Below are 17,267 nucleotides of genomic sequence, written 5' to 3' on the forward strand. Positions count from 1 at the left end.
GGGACCCTCAGGAGCGGGCCTGGCCCTGCGCCGGCTGCCTCACTGCCCTTCCCAGCGCCCTGAGATCCTCGTAGCCAGGCTGACAATTCACCTGTAAAACACCGCCTTCTCCTCAAGAAAGCCCCCGAGTCGCCTTGAAGTGGAGCTTGAAATCGCGATTTTTCAGCGCCGTTCCTGGAGGAGATCCAGGCTGTGCCTCCTGGCAGGTGCCAGGCTGCTCGCGAGGAAACACGGTGAAAGAACATTCAGGCACAGGGTGCTGCTGTATAATGGACTTAAAGATTTATAGATGCACATGATCATAATTTTAATGTGCTTTGTAATGGAAAATAAATTTAAGGTGGGCTTCATGGAGTCATAAAGGTTTGGAAGAGACCTTTAAGATCCAGTCCAACCACCCACCCAGCATCCATAAAACCACATCACTCAGCACCAGGTCTGGATGTTTCTCAAGCACTTTCAGGGATGGTGACTCTACCACTTTCCTGGGAGCCCTTTCAAATGCCAGACCACCCTAATCATAACTTTTTTTTTCCTAATCTAATGAATCTCCCACCTTGAGGCCATGTGCACCCATCCTCTCACTGCAGGCAGGCAGAAGAGACTAAATCATAGAAACACAGAATCAATTAGGTTAGAAAAGATCACTGAGATCATCCAGCCCAATCTGTGACAAATCACCTCTGTCAACTGGACTATGGCACCAATTGCCATATCCAGTCTTTTAGCACCTCCAGGGTGTCTCCACCACATCTCTGGGCAGTCCATTCCAATGTCTAATTACCCTTTCGGTGAAGAAATTTTCCATAATATCTAACCCCATCCTCCCCTGGCGCAGCTTGAGGTTGTTCCCTTGTTCCCTGGAGCAGAACCTGACCCTCACCTGGCTGCACCCTCCTGTTGGGAGTTACAGAGTGAGAAGGTTCCCCCTGAACCTTCTGTTCTCCAGGCTGAGCCCCCTGAGTTCCCTCAGCAGCTCTTGGTTCTCCAGCCCCTTCCCAGCTCCATTCCCTTCTCCAGACAAGCTCCAGCCCTTCAATCTTCTTCCTGAATTGAGGGGCCCAGAACTGGACACAGGAACTGACACAGCCACTCCTGTCCCTGTCCTTGTCCCTGTCCCTGTCCCTGTCTCCTCATGGGTATGTTTAGGAGAGAAGTCTGAGAGGACATCTCATCAATACATATAAATATCTCCAAGGGGAATGCCAAGAGGATGGTCCCAGACTCTTCAGGGGTACCCTGTGACAGGATGAGGAGCAATGGCTGTAAACTAAAACACGAGAAGTTCCACCTCAACATAAGGAAGAACTTCTTTCCACGGAGGAGGCAGAGCCTTGCAACAGCTGCCCAGAGAGATTGTGGAGTCTCCTCCCTCTCAGGAGATGTTCCAAACACACCTGGACGTGTTCCTGGATGACTCTGCTTAGGCAGTGGGGTTGGGCTGGATGATCTTAGGAGGTCCCTTCCAGCTTTAACAAATCTGGGATTCTGAGGTTCCATGGAAAGGAGCCCCAGGCTCACCCGACCCCGTGGATGCAGGGAAGCTGCTGGGCAAGCGGCCCAGGGAGGTCAGCCCTCAGTCAGGGGGCAGGATGGTGCTTGCCAGCTAAGCAGGTTTTCTTTTTGCTGCAGAAAGAGAGCTGTTTTGTTAAAACATTTGAAAAATTGGCATGTCCTTCCTCACTGCCTGGCTGAGAAGAGCTTCCCAGTGCTGCAGGGTTGCAGCACCGAGCTGAACAAACAGCCTGGGTCCAACCTCTCCCGAGGCACAGTGAGCAAAAGAGAGTGGGACTCTAGCTGATCCCGAGTTAAAAGGAGCAAAGATTTATTTTCAATGGCAATCCTTCATGTGAGGAGTAGAACAAATCTTAGGCTGAGGGACCTGCAAGGACTGAAAATCTCAAGGACTGAAAATCCCACACTTCATTCAACACAGCCCTAAGCACAGCTTAGTAATTTGTTTTAATAAATTAACTTTAACTACCATCAGTAGTGCAAAGATTGCATTAAACATTTGTCTCTCCTTACATCTCCTAGTCTTTGATATCTGCTGAAATTTCCTCTTAATCTTTTTCTGCTTTTCCCCCCAACATTAATAATAACTTAGAAAAAGGGAAAGATAAATGTGAAAACTGTGAGGTGAGTTTAGAACAAGGAAATGTCACTTGGCCTCAGCTGGAAGGCCCTTCAAAATCTGAAAAGCGCATCAGTGTTCTCTCCTTAGGTTGGTCCCACATGGAGATAAAACTGTATGGGAATTATTTCAAAGAGGCTTACCAGAAAAAAAAAAAAAAAAAGGCATTTCTTGTAGGAGAACAGGATGTGGTACAAAATTAATACAAGGAGCACGTCCTGTTACTCTTGGTACAGATGTGGAAGCCAGTCATTCCTGAGCTCTGGTCTCAGTTTTAAAATGAAGTTTTAAGATATTTGTCTCAACTCTCATCTTACCTCCCTAGCTGCAGAGGACTCCTGAGTTTCTCCAATCGAGCCACTTGAGTGCTGGGGAGTCCTTAACCTCCCCGTTGCTCTCCCCTTCACGTGGGGAGCTCTCCAAACCCCCACTCCGTGCGCTGGCACAGCAGCCTGGCTCCCAGCCAGGGAGGGGCTGTTCCTGCCCTGCCTGACCGTGTTCCCTGGAGAGGGCTCCGCACCACCCAGGTCACTGTGAAGCCAGCTGCATCCTCCCACCCCAGCAGCCAGGCTCCATCTCTAAGGCAGGGTGCATAAGGTCTTGCTCTGCTTGGCTTTTTTCCTTCCTCTTTGCCACTTCTTTCCTTAGCTTTCCTGGAAAGCCCAGGAACGACGGGAAACAAATGCTGCCCGTTTGCCCCAGCAGCTCTTCCCATGAGGCTGCTAAGGAAACTTCTCATTTTGAGTGCTTGTGCCCCACCAGGCAGGACAATGGACTCTGGGGATATTCCTTTAACCATTGCCTTGCTGGCAGAGCTGAGCTCAAGTCACTCCTCTCTCTATGCCACAGTTTGCACAATTTTACAATTTTTTTTTTTTTTTTTTTTTTTTTAGCAAACTGCTTTGAAATCTTCCTGGAAGGAACCGAGTGCTAAAACCAAGCCCCCACCTGCCACTTGTTTCACTTACGTTACCCCTTCCTTCCCCTCAGGGCGTCCCCAGCTTCCTTACATAGAAAGGTAGCTTACTCACCACATGCCTTTTGTGTTGGATGATTCAACTTTCTGATGTGTGAAAAAGGGGCAACCACGTAGGAAATGTGACCTTTTAAAGTCAGGGGGGGATTCCCTTGGCAGTGCTTTCCACAAGAGAAACTCTGGAGAATTGAGAGCCAGTCTGTTGAGAGCAATCACAGCTTGTGGGGCTGCACAAGGAGACCAGAGGGATAAAATCCGGCTTTCAGCAGAACTTTTCCCAGCCTGGACACACTCTGTGTGAGAGGCTGGCAGGGATCTGTGGGCTCTGGAGAGCCCATGGACACTCACCATTGCCCTGTGATGTGATGTGATGTGATGTGATGTGATGTGATGTGATGTGATGGGATGTGATGACCACAAGGGTATTTCCACTATAGCAGCTTTTACCCTGCGTGGGGTAGAACACCCATGGAAACTTGCAGCTACATAAATACCACTGCATTTACTATACAAAACAGGAGGTTAAGGGCACTCCCCAGAGAATGTATTTCTGCATTATCTGAGGGGCAGAAAGGCCAGGGTGAACGTAGGGAGTCAGAAATCTGGAGGGAATCTCCTTTATGACTGCTGCCAGTGCTCTCCACCACTCTTGTTGTTGCTCAAGTCCCTTGTTTTCTTGACCAACAAATATGCCAGCCAGGCTGCGTCAAGGACTGGAGAATTCTTTGCTTTCTACAAGTGTGGGTTTCGTGATTAGAGGCCCAGGAGTGTCTGCCCTAGACAAGCCTCTATAATCTGATTTAAATGCCTCGTGCTTCATGTGGCAGATCTGCCCAAGAGCATTAACTGCTGGGACGGTTCACCTGGGCACAGGTGAAATATCAACTCATCTGTGTTTGGTGCTGTGGGTCACTCACAGACGTTAATAAAGCTGAATTTACCTTGGACATGTTGTGGAAATTACACAAACTAGCTTTAAAATACAGGAATATCCATAAGCTTCATCATAGCTTGTTAGAGAAGACTAGAAATAGAAAAAACGCCACACCTGACCTGTGAGGGGGTGTTTGGGGGATCGGAAGGATTTAAAATTATCAGACTCTTTGGAGCTCAGTGAGGCTGAAGAGCTCACAACTCAGCGTGAGCTTCTCAGAGCTATTTTTCCTGGATCTCCTGCAAGACCATTTTATTTTTGAACTCACTTAAGACCCACATTTCAAATGTTTCTCATGACTAAGACACCTATATTCTTCAGTGAAACTGTTAAAGTCAGCATTTTGAGGTGAAATGGTTTTATTCCTTTAATTATGTGGGACACAGGAAGTTGTTGGTAGTTGATCCTTTACTTAGGCCAGTGTTAGCACCACACCTGGAACTTTTCTGAGTCCTTTTACCATCACTTGTGTAACAGACCAAGTTGTTTGGTTTTAAAGTGCAAATGGTTCAGAGGAAGCATTGTAGACTGTAACAAGTTTTCCTATTTTGCCTATCAGACCAAGAAAATGAGCCACATCTTTTTATGTGCTCCTTACTCTGATGTTATCTCCCAAAGAATTCCTTGCAGATACTCCTGCCACTATCTGTCTCTCTAAGAGATGGAAGCACTCTAGCTCACTAGCATCATCAAAATGCCTGCATACCTTTGCTGTGCTTTCTCTTACTTTCTAGCTCCCCTCTGAACTCCCTTTCTCCTCCTTTTTGCCTCCAGGACCATCTGTGCTGCTGAGTTTGTCACTCTTGGCCTTTCAGAGGGGCACCAGGATCTGAGTTTGGTTTGGCAGAACAAAAAAGCACTTCAGACCCTCAATTATGAGACACTGCAAACATGAAGAGCTCCACTCCTGCTCCTTTTGGCCATCACCTGATGCCTTGAAGCATGAGGCAGGATAACTTGGGTACCAGTGTGGAATGACAGAAGTTGCTCATCATCTTTGTAGAGCAGAGTGTCTGATCCAGCTGTGACTTACAGGGGAATTCCACATGGGAATGGTTGAGCAGACACAGGGGAAAGGCCTTCCAAAGTACTGGCTCATCTGCATGCTATGAAAGAACAGAGCTAAAGATAAAACACTGCCACAAGGGCAGCAAAGCAATTGGGAAAGCAGCCTGTGCCTTCAGGGCATTGCTGTTCATGGAAAAACTCTGCTCCGAGCTCAGAGCCAGCCTGCTCCCCTCAAGTGTGAGAACCACAGAGCCTAAATCCAGAGCAGTCACAAACACCATGCTAAGGAAGGCACTGCCCTGAGAAACAGCTGCACATGTGTGGGGAGTGCGAGTGCTCCCCATGTGGCATGGCAACGTGGATGTGAGGTGTGTGATGGGGTATAAATGTGGGGGTATAAATGTGCCTGTATCATCTGCTCCTGTGTGCCCTGGGTGCACAGGGAGAATGCCAGCAGTGTTGGGTGGGATCAGCCCATGGAGAGAGAGGTGTGAGTGCCTGCTCAGGATGTGTACAGGTGGCACTCTGGGCACACACAGGTGTGAGCACACACTCCCGTGTGGCTGTTCTCTGAGGTGTGCAGGAACGTACTCACACAAGGAACTGTGCCTTTTGGCTGGCAAGAATTCCTGGGAATGCATCATCCAAGCCCTGGCACAATCAGATTCTGTGAGTGAGGACTCAGACTCTCCTCCTGTCCAGCTGTTGGCAGCTGAGCTGGGGGCAGCAGAAGAAACTCTGCCAGTTTCTGGAGGAACCAGGCAAAATCTTGCTGGAGCTCTTGGTTTCCAGTCCTGCCAGTGAGGTACTGTTCCCCCCCCCCCACCCCATGGCATGAGGCAGTTGCACTGTGAGGAAGAACTCTAACCACATGGTCTTCCTCTGGTCACTCTTCATCACGATTTCCCCATGAGAAAAAGCCACCAACTCCTCAAACTGCCTGTCTGGCTCCTGCATTCACAGCTGAGCTGTCTGAGGCTGGTGGCATTCAAGGGACATGTGCCCAAAGCACTGCCCAGCCCTCATACACACACAGCACTCAGCCACAGCACCTTGGCCTCAGCTTGTTTTACATGACTTCATAAATTCCAGAATGATCTTATACCTTTATTTTCTCCATCACTTCAGCACATGCCTGACCCCTGGAGCCAGCTGGGGTCTATAGGGCTCTGCAACAGGAACTCGGGGGGATGGGGCTGTCATTCCTTGGGCCCTACGCGCCCTGGGGAGCCGTGGCTGAGCGGGATGCTGCGACCACAGATCACCCCTGCAGTGCTGCCCGGGCAGTGCTTCATGGACAGTCAGCCTCCATCGCTTTCTGTGCCTGCTCCAAACCCAGGCCAAGAGCCTGGCCCTTCATTCCATCCCATCCCATTCTGTTTTGTCCCATTCCATTCCACTCCATCCCATTCCGTTCTGTTCCGTTCTGTTCCATCCCATTCAGTTCCATTCCATTCCATTCCATTCCATTCCATTCCATTCCATTCCATTCCGTTCCGTTCCGTTCCGTTCCGTCCCGTCCCATTCCATTCCATTCCATTCCATTCCGTCCCATTCCGTCCCATTCCGTTCCATTCCGTTCCATTCCATTCCATTCCATTCCATTCCATTCCATTCCATTCCATTCCATTCCATTCCATTCCATTCCATCCCAGCCCCTCCGCGCTCTCCCACGAGCGCCCCCAAGCGGCCGCCTCACGCCTTCATGCAAATGAGCGCGGGGCGGCGGGTGCTGATTGGCTGCGGCGCGCAGCGGTGGCGCCGCCCCCGGCGGGTGTCGGTGCGGGCAGCCAGGTGCGCCCGGCGGGGCCGCTCCGCTCGCACCGCACCGCACCGCACCGCCACCATGACCGTCACACGGCTCGACCAGGGCCAGCGCTACCGCCCGCGGATGGCCTTCCTGAAAAAGGTGAGGGCTCCGCAGCGCGGGGACAGCCGCACCATTAATGGGCACGCCGGGGCCGCGGCCGGGCGGGGCGATGCGATGCGCAGGGCAGCGCTGGCGGTGCTCCGAGTGATGTGTGTTCACAGCATCCTGCCCGGCCACGGCTCCCCGGGGCACCTCTGGGCGTGTGGGTCCGAGGGGTGACAGCCCCTCGCCGGGAGTTTGGAGCCATGACCTGTTGCAGAGCGCCGTGGGTCCCAGCTGGTTCGGGGGGCAGGCTGGAGGAGCAGCTGTGCTGGAGTGATGGAGCAAATAGGACTGTAATGTTATTTATTATTTGTAGCTTATCTCAGCTGAATGGTTGCCCTGACACCTTCCATTATTTTTTTCAAAGTCCCTCAAATCCGCATCAGCTCCCAGGGAAAAGCCCATCTGCAATGCCAGGCCACTCAGTGTAGCTCTGCTCCAGTGGCTCCAGTGTGTTCCCAGTGCTTTCAGCTCATGTCCACATTCAGAGCGTGTATTGCAGCCAACTGCCTGCTCTCTGCCTCCTTCCAGTTTTTCAGACACGAGCATATTTGTGGCCAGAAGCAGTAGAAGGAGTGGGATGATGTATGCCCACGCTTTTGGGTGTAGTGCGTAGTTTTGTGCAGCATTTGGTGGGCTTTTTCTGTAGCATTCATTCAAAACATAGCCAGTTGTAGTGTAGCTGGTATATGAAGATTTTAAAAAGCAGCGTGTTAAGCTAGCTTTTCTCCCACCCACCTCTCCTGAGTGTGGCTTATCCTGTTGGATGGAATTAACTGAATTTCCAGTGACAAGCAAGTTGCTGTTTGAACTGTAGTTAGCTTTCCTCAATGCCCACAACCTAAGGAGGATTCCAGGGGTAAAGGGAGGGGAATTTGGGGATATACAAGCCTGGCAGTACTTACTACACCAGAGGAAGTAAAGAGGGTATTTTCTTTGGTGCTATGTCTTGCAGGGTAAATTTGGCTGGGGAGCCCTGCCAAGGGAAATACTCCAGGCCAAATTCTGTACTGAGTAATACTCGGTGGAGTTGTGTGCGGGGGTGCAGAGGAGAAGCTGTGTGCTTTGAGAAAACAACTGCCTGCAGCTGTGCTTCAGCTGCTCCGTGGGAGTGCAGCAGTCTCTGCAAAGTGCTCCGAGTTCCTCAGGTGGGAAGATCAGTCAAAACACAGCGAATGGCTTTACAGAATGTGCACCACTCACACTGTGAGCGGCCAGGGGGGCTCAGCTCCTGTGCTTTGCAAGTCTGGGACCTCTTAGCAGCAGGAAGGGAAGCTCCTGGTGGTCAGTGAAAGCCCTTGACTCTCATCTCCACTTTCATTCCTGCCCTGTTTTTCCAGATCTTGGAGAAGCCGTGTTTGGAGCCTCAGCTGTTCCATGGCAGTGTGCAGGCATCCACATCCTCAGAGCTGCCTGGAAACACCAGGCTCCTTTACTGGATGCCCACGGCAGGAGCTGAGGATGCTCAGCGAGCACCTTACAGGCTTAGCTTAACCCATGAGGAGCTAAAATCCTGGAAAGAAGCTTTGTTAATTGCTTAAGCCTGTGCGCACGCTTTGCCGCCAGCTGACACGCGCTGTGCCTGGGCTGCTGCAGCTGCAGGGAGGGATTCCTGCCATGCTGCCAGCCCGTGGGCCCCGTGGGCCCTGGCAGCTGCCAGCTGTGCTGCCTCTGCAGTAGGAAGCTGCTGACCACAGCAGCAATCCTGCCAAGGGACACAGGGAAAGGCCAGGGGGTTGCTGTTGGGGTGGGGGGCAGTGCCCTGTTCTTGCTGTGAGGCTGCTCTGGGTGGCTCGGGCTGGACGTGCAGCTTGGTCTCTGTGGCTGAACTGGGAGGGGATCAGAGGCCTCCAGAGCCCTGCAGCACCTGCTCATCATGCTAGCACTTAGGTTGTTTTATTCTATTTTTTTCCCCTTTCTAAACCATCTTGGCTGGAAGAAGAATGACCCAAAAGTCTGTTGGGCCAGCAAGCAAGTCTCTGAAATGCATCTTGGCTGGATGCTGCCAGAGTTTCAATGAACTCAAGCTCTCGGTGCCTGTGCCTGCTCCAGCAGCCAGATCTGGCTGTGCTGGGCATCAGCTGGCAGGGCTGGGCTGTGCTCTCCAGGAGCTCCTGGGCTGGGAATTGTTCCTTGCTGTGCTGCACGAGCTGCACCGTGACTCACACCTTGTGGGTAGAGCTGATGGATGCCTTCTTCCTCTGCCTCCTCCTCACTCTGGTCCCTGGTGGCTTCTCCCAAGCTGTGCAGCAGCCAGGGAGGGGCTGTTCCAGGGTCTGCAGCATAGCTGGGGGCTTTTCCAGCCTGGCTTTGCTTCTCCAGGCTTAGACTTTCCAGCAGCTGCCGGGCCTCATCTTCCTGGGCATTTCCAGAAGCGTGTGAGCAGCTGAATTGTGTTTTTTGCTGGAATTCAGCAGACTCCTGATCTTTGAGGCTGAAGCTGAGCCTTAGGCCAAGCACAGCCTCATCCCATCCTCCATTTCCTTGTTCCAGGCTGGGAGATGCCAGTGCCACATCTTTCTTTGGAAAAAATCCTCTCCAGACTGGGAAAAGCCAGCTATAGCCCTGCCCTCCCCACTCACAGATTTATTTCCTTTAGCTGAGGCATCACTCAGTGGGAACAAGCCACTTCCCCTCAGCTTTAATTAAGAAAAAGCAGGAAGTTTTAGCTGGTTAACAATGGGTTTTTTTCATTTCTTCTTTTTTTCTGATCATCCATCAACGTGCAAAGCCAGATTGGTAGTTGTAGACCTAGAAAACAATTGAATGAGCCTTCAGAGGCCAGAGTGAGGATAAGGACTGTATTGTTACCTTGGAAATCAGAGCAGGTAGGGCTGATCCTTGCAAACAGCAGCAGGCACTGAGGGGGGCTAAGCCAGGCAAATAGGATGGAGAAAGCAGCAGATGTTGAATTATAGCACCAGGACTGTGCACTCAGCTGGGAACTGGAAATTCCTGCTGGGAAAATGGATCTTTCTTATGTCTGAAGCAAAGATGCCTCTGTCTGGGTTGATGCTGAGAAGGGCTGAGCTCCTCACCTTGGCAGTGTTTTGCTGGTGCATTTCTGAGTCTCAGCATGTGGAGTTTGTTTTTTCTGCGTTGTGGATGCCCTGATCCTGGGGAGCTGGTGGGTGCCCAAAGGATAAAGCTCAGGATGACAGGGATGGGACCTGCACCCAGGGTAACTCAGCCAAGCAATCCATCAGCAGACTTCTGCCCCCACTGCTCCATGCTACAGGAAAACATCAATCCTCCTTCTCCAGAGCCAGCCACCATCAATTGGTGGCCATTTTCCTCTCCCTGGGGCTTCCCACAGGCTCCTAAAATCCAGTGATGGTTTTTCTCCTTTTATAGGATTTTGAGTTGTGCTTTGCACTCAGTGAGCTGAACCCTGTGACTTCATACAATCAGAGAGGGGACAGACAGTTTTCCTGTTGTCTCCTCTGTGGCTTTCAGGGTGAGTTCAGGCAGAGATTCCAGCTGATCTGAGGGGAAATCTCCAGGGGGCTCCTGCCTTGTGGTGTCTGTGTGCATGAGATGAACTCTCCCTGGAGCCTGGCTCCTTCAGCACTCCTGATATTTACCTCTGTGTGCATCTCCACCCATCAACCAGTCAGGAAGTGGCTTCTGGCTCTGCAAAATTCAAACCAGACAGCTCTTTCCTGGCTGAAAGCATGACAAAATGGACTAGAGCCCTCAGCAAAGCAAGGCAGTGTTCCTGCTGTGTCTGAAGCAGCCCTCCCGGCCTCCCTCTGGCAGCCTGGTGCTGATAGCAGCTCCTGATCCTGTAATCCACTGTTCCCTTGGGAGAAGAGGCACAGACAGGCTGAGGTTTGATCAGCAAGGTGGATGGTTTGCAGAGCTAGGCACCCCAAAGAGCAGCTCCTTGCTTTTTAATGTATTTGTCATTTCTCCAGTGACAAGAGGGAGTGTGGCAGAGTGTGAACACCATGAGAGTTGACGAGTTGCTGGTTAAAGATGGGAACAGGCTGTGCTGGGGGCTGTGGGGGTTCTGAGCCAGTTCCCTGCTCTCAGCTGTTGAAGATGTGTCTCTTGAGCCCACCTGGAGAGCAGCAGCTGCGTGCTGCAGCAGGATGTGCTGTGCTGCCTGCCTGGAGCACAGATCCTGCTGGGATCTGCCAGGTGGTCACTGCACAGGGACAGGGGGGTGAGCAGGGCTGTGTTTGCCCCCAGGATCTCTGCTCTCTGTGAAGGGACTGTGCAGTCACAGGGAGTGACTTCCCAAGGTACCTGGGTTTGCTTAGAACCCCAGTTTCCTAAAGAGTGCCCTGCCTGCTGGACCATCCTACCTCATCCCACACAGCTGAACTTTCTTCTGAGGCTGAAACTGTGGGAACCCAGAGCTTCCCTCTGGCTGCCCTGGGACCCTGGCAGGGTCAGGAACCCCCTGGACAGAGCCCCCACAGACACTGGCTGTGATCTCTGGCCATGGAAAAGAGTTTTCAATCTTACAGGGTGAATTACCAGCTCTGAGTGTTTGATATCAGTAATAATTAAGTGTGTCACGGGTGCAAAAGTAAAATTTTAGGATTCTGTATTAGGGGTCTAAAGGGGACAAGCTGGAGGAAATTGGGTGTGCCTTGTCCTTTTTCTCCTTCTTCATGCCCTCCATGTCTCACTGTGGTGTTGGCATTTTTCTGTTGGTTCAGGCTGGGGACACACTGTCCAACGTAGGTGACAGATATTGGCACGTTCTTGTAAATGCAGCCCAGGGAGTTTCTGGTATTTAATGTTTGTCACATCCCACTGAGGGCAGAGCCCCACACGCTGCCCTGCAGGACAGAGCTGGGCAGGGCAGCAGAACATGTGAGAGATAAACAGAATAAACAACCTGGAAACCAGCACAGACCAATTCTGGCTTCTGCTTTGGCAGCGGGGCTGACAGAGACTTTCTACAATCTCAGAATCATCAATACCTCAGATTCTGACAGAAATTGTGAATTCTGTTAAAAGACCTAAAAAACGCCTTCATATTCCATCACTTCTGGTCTGGTTTTTTATATTTTAAAAATATTTCATAAGTATTTATACAAATATTTATGTTAAATTTTACCAGGCTTCTCCATTTAGCATTAATTTGTCAGTGCTTTTAAAAGCAGTTGAAAATCCAGTTTTACTGACAAGCCCACAGTGTATCCTGTCACTACAGCTTAAATCCTCACAGAACTTGGCAAGACTTGGGACCAAAGTCACTGTGGTGCCTGTGAAGACAATACCCTCCATTATGTGTGTGTGTCATCAACTCACACTCGTTAAATCCTCCACTCTCAGTTAAAAAGCTACAGCCTCACCCAAACCAAATGTGTGGAGAGACCAAATTGGTCCTGTTGGACCAGTTTTGATTTAATATCCCTGGAAGCAGAAGACAAAAAGAAGAACATCTTCCCCAAAGCTCCCATGGCACTCAGATAATCAAAATTGAGGACAAGAGGAGTGTGCCCCAGCTCCATCCATCTGAGCACAGATCCCAAGTGAAAGCAGTGCTTTGTGTTTTGGGAATGGTGTTGGTAGGAAGTCAAAGAGGAGGAAAATACCTTGGAAAATATTTATCTTTTAAAAAGAAATAAGGATAATTGGGAATGAGAAATAAAAGTTGTCTGACCCCAAGTGTGAGACTCATTCTCTGTTAAAAATGAGTCAGGAGGATCCCTGAGGAATCCCAGGGGGGAGATGCTGCCAGAGAGGAGGATGTGCCTTCCCCATCCCTGGAGGGGCTGAGACCTGGCTGGGGGAGTGCAGCCCTGCACAGGAATGGTCAACACCTCCTTTGCACCTCCTAACAGAAGCACAGATTTTATTCCCTCCCCACTTTTCATTCTAAGTGCCCAGTGAGCCAGAGAAGAACCTTTCTCGGTGTAGTGGGGTCTGGGTAGCAGAGATTTTATTTATTTCTTTTTCCTTAGCTCTCATGGAGTGGTTCCATCCTGTCCCTCCTGTGCCAGTCCTGGCTGGGTGTGTGTCCAGTGGCAGTGTGAGCTGCCATGGGCTGCAGGTGGCACCTCTGGTGCCAGGGGAGGTTCAGAGGGGGCTGTGGCCACTGCATGCATGGCTGTGGCACACCAGTGCCCACCCCTGGAGTGCTGGCTCCCCTGCTGCCCGCTCCTGACACCCAGCCCATCCCATCCCCTGCTTTGCAGATTGAAGCTCTCATGATGGAGATGCAGAACCCAGACACAGGAATCAAGACACAAACACAGACAGTGACGATCACCAGCATCCCCCACGCTGTGACAGGTAAGAGCTTCCCTGGGGGAAGGGACTGGGCCCAGTTCAGCAGAGAAAATCTGTGTGTGGGCCCCTGGCCAGGGCTGCCAGTGCCTGGCTGCATGCTGGAGCTTTGTTCCAAATAAATACCAGCTGTACATCATTTGAGATGTACCTGCTCCCTTGATCTCATTCTCACTCTCATTTCATTCCTACTCTTTGAGCCAGACACGAAGGTTGATCCCCAGGCACTTTCAGCTGTCTCGTGGGGGTTAACTCAAGTGACCTTGCCTTCTCTTAGCACAGAGGTGAGGACATGCTGCAGCCTCCAGACCTCTTGTGCTCCCAGTGAGGCTGGATCACAAATAAAGATAAATATTAAAATCCAATTAAAACAAGCAGCCTGGAGGCAGACTGAAAGATGGTACTTCAGAAATGAGCAATTAACAATTAGTCTTCCTTTTAATGTTTACTGCTAGTAATAATTTTTCTTGAGTAGGCGGGAAAAGAATAAAATATTCAACCCACTTCTGTGCCTGTAAATGACATCTTTGCCTCCCTCAAGGAGGCTGGAGGAGCAGCAGACAGGAGCTGTGCTGTGTCATGTGCAGTGTTACAGGCAGCTCTTATCACAGCCTCCTTGTGCCTGCTACTCCTTTCACCAGGCACTATCAGTGCCTCTGCTTCCCTGTTCTCCAAACCTCCACAAAAGCTCTTGTGAGGAATCCTCTGCTATAAATATTCACACATACTCCATACCCAAGTTTCCTCCTCCTGCTTCCATCTTCCTTCAGCACTCTGAAATTCAGAACAAAAACTCCCACTGAAACCAGTGAGTTTGCTCCAGGCAAGTCGAGAGAATTTCCCCACTGTGTTTGCAAAGCCTGGTTGGCCCAGTGCGTTGTTTGCCCCAAATTTTTTAAATAAAATGAGGCTGCAGAGGCACTGAAGTCACTTGCCCATGGGAAGAGCCCGTCAGTGGAAGGGTCAGGAGAACTTGGACACATCTGAAGCCTGCTGTCACAGCACCCTCCATGCACTGCAGTGCAAACCACATCCTGGCTCCCACAGCTATTATGCAGCTGAGCTGGGTGGAGGCTTTCCCAGAGCCTTGCCTCCAGAGCTGTCAGGGAATAGCTAAGGCAGCACAAAGAGGAGACTCCCTGTGCTGAGGATGACATCTCGCACAGATGAAGTGCAGGGGAAGGAGAACTTCTCTGGATGTCTGCCCAACGTAAAATCCCACTTCCTAAAAGTCCACGGGTGTCTAATGTCTTGACATCACCCTCATTGTGTTCTGTCTGCTTTACTCTGCTTCCTTAACTAGAATTGTTCTAAGTTCCCTCTTGCACAAGTCATAAATTCTAGTCCAGTCACCTCTGAGAGGCAAGTGACTTCCACTCCCTCTATGTGCTGCTCATCCCTCTCTAAATTGATATTTTTAGCGCTGCACAATTTGGCTTTTGGGTGTTGCAAAAGAGATTGATTGATTTTGATGAGCTTGTGGAGAAGATATTGGAGCAGGGGACACAGATCCACTGGGAGAGTCTGGCTCTGCCTGTGCAGGAAGCTAACTAGTTAAATTCAGTGAAAGTCAGTAAAATGGCTCACAAATAAACCTCGATGTTAAATGTGCACCTTTGGGGGAAAGTGCTTACAGAGGGAGCTGTCTAGAAATGAGTGATGAGATAATCCTTTAATTTCATCTATTTCAGGAAGCAGGCAGTAGGATAAGAGCTCTGAGCCTCTATTAGAAAGTTAAGTCGTCACTGCAATGTCAAGAAAGGTCAACACCTCAGTCTGCAGTCCTAGGGGAGGTTTGGAGGAAAAGCCAGTAACTGATCAGGGAACAAGTGCGTTTTTTTGCCCTCTTTAAATGGAAGGAGGTTCATGAAATTTGCCCCCCAGAACATAAAACTAAAACTGCTGGAGGTTTATGCTGCCTATGGTGGGTACAACTGCTCACAGTCCAACAAAAGAACTGGGAGAGATAAAATGTGTGTGAATTTGATAAATCCTGTGAGCACTGCAGCTTGGATCTGAGATTTGGACATCCCTTCTGCCCATTAAAGGACTCTTAGAGGATCAGTCACTGGTCTTGTACAAAACTGAGACAGGACTGTCCTCTGTGAATCTGGAGCTTCTTTCAGTGAATCTTTCCAGGTAAGGTGAGGCAGATCCTCCCCTTCCCTGGTGAGAAAGCTGTTGCACCTTTAAGCCCTTTCTAAGCCCCTGGTGAGTGTTGGGATGCTGCTCAGGCCATGTGAGCTGTGCAGGCTGTCTCTGTGCCATCCCAAGGTCACTGCCTGCCTCAGTCTCCCTCTCCCAGGGCTGGATGCCCTCGGGGGTGCCAGCGTGGCCAGTGGGAGCCCAGCAGTTCATTTTACCTGGGCCTCCTTGCATTTGAAAGCACATTTGCAGGAAAGGGGGCCGTGGGATCCAGAGCACAGTGAGGGGTGAGGACTGGAGGATCTCCTCTCCCCCCTCCCCGTGGATTTGGGCACAAATTTCAGTGCCTGACCTTTGCTTTGTTTTGCAGGTAATGATATAATGCAGTGGATCCTTCAGCGCTTGCAGATCACTGCAGAAGGTGGGTGAAAATGTGAAAATTGAGGCTTTCTCAGCTTTCAGTCATAAACCCAAGATCTCAAGCAGCAAAGCCTCTTAGTTGAGTTCTCCCCTGCATAAGAGCTCACTCAGAATCTGTGATTCTGATTTTAATTCCAGTGAAGTGTTTCTGTGCAATGAAAACATCTGCATTCTCCATTTTCAGAGGCACTCCACCTGGGAGACCTGTTTGTCAAATATGGATATATCTACCCTCTTCAGGAGCCAAAGAACCTCACCCTGAAGGCAGATGGCAGCCTCTATAGGTTTCAAGTGAGTTGCAGCTCCTCTAAGCTGTTGAGAGGGAGTTCAGCACTAGTTTTTATTAAAAACAGGCAGCTGGGGCAGTTCCCAGGAGCTGTGTAGCTGTGCAGGAGGAAGGAGAAGACTCAGAGAAGTCTGCACAGAGAAGACTGAGATTGCAGTTTACAGGGAAACTGTGATAGTTTCTTCAGTGAAATTAGTGTACTTGTTCAACCTAAAAATAGTTGTGCTTTCCTCCAAAGAGTGTTCCCTTCCAGGTCTTAAAGTAGAAAATGGAATTGCTGGTTGGACATAGAGTGATGTGGGGGCACTGAATAATGAATATACAAAAAGCACAGTAATAATGGGATGGTATAGAGGTTCGTGGCTGGACTGTTTCCTCTGCTGTGGGAAATCAGGATGTTCCTGGTACTTGGAAAGAGGAGTCCATGAGTTCAGGGCCTGTGTGCACTAACAGGAGGCTCCTTTCCTTGCAGACCCCCTATTTCTGGCCAGTGCAGAGCTGGGCTGCTGATGACACAGACTATGGTGAGTGGTGGCACTGCAGTGCCCAGGGCTGTGGGTTTGTCACACAGTCCAGGGCTGCCCAGGGCTGTGGGTTTGTCACACAGTCCTGCTCCACACCTGCTCTTCATGTTCTTGTGCTACGTCTCCACTCACAATGACCAGTCCTGGCATTTTTTTTTCATGCTATTTTGTGAATAATTCTCAGTAATGGTGAATTGAGGGTGTGATTATCTTGTGGTGGCCTTGATGAGAGGAAGTGCTTAAGCTCTTATGTTCTACTAAGATCCATCACACAGGAGCACATCTGAATTACCTTGTTGGGGAGGGAAGACTTTAAACTTTAAACACAAGATTAGATTTCTCTGAGTAGTTAAGTGTGTTCCTGGATCTGAGCCCAAGGCTGTCTTCCTGTAGATTTGGATCAAGCTCTGCATTCGGAGATGGTTCTTTCTTTGTGGAAAGCACAGACTTCCAATCTCCTGATGGGTTTTCTTCCATATAAATCTCTTGGTTTAAATCCATATAAACCAAGACATTGCCTTTATGATGCTTTTTGTTATAGAGCTGATCATGAGTCTTGGGTGATCAGTGGCTTTGCTCCTGTGAGCTGTGCAGTTCACAGACTGATTTGTCCATGCCAGGGTTGTCCTCTGTGACTTTTATCTGCACTATCTCCTGAGGAAATAAAAAAGCCTGGTTT

At 50.1% G+C, this 17,267-nt stretch overlaps 1 protein-coding gene across 4 annotated transcripts in view; it reads left to right on the top strand.

Moving 5' to 3' along the window:
* The first annotated feature begins 6,801 nt into the window (after window positions 1–6,801).
* RGS9 (regulator of G protein signaling 9) overlaps window positions 6,802–17,267 on the top strand; it is a 31,609-nt gene continuing 21,143 nt past the window's right edge. For all 4 annotated transcript variants that reach the window (XM_085556663.1, XM_085556664.1, XM_085556665.1 and 1 more), the window contains exons 1-5: window positions 6,802–6,961; window positions 13,123–13,219; window positions 15,729–15,779; window positions 15,963–16,069; window positions 16,537–16,588. In XM_085556663.1, coding sequence (XP_085412789.1) covers window positions 6,899–6,961; window positions 13,123–13,219; window positions 15,729–15,779; window positions 15,963–16,069; window positions 16,537–16,588 — 370 coding nt within the window. In that variant the 5' untranslated portion in view covers window positions 6,802–6,898. The remainder of the gene's footprint in view (window positions 6,962–13,122; window positions 13,220–15,728; window positions 15,780–15,962; window positions 16,070–16,536; window positions 16,589–17,267) is intronic.

The sequence above is a fragment of the Lonchura striata genome, chromosome 18 (assembly GCF_050655825.1).
Source record: "Lonchura striata isolate lonStrDom1 chromosome 18, ASM5065582v1, whole genome shotgun sequence".
Lineage (NCBI taxonomy): Eukaryota > Metazoa > Chordata > Aves > Passeriformes > Estrildidae > Lonchura > Lonchura striata.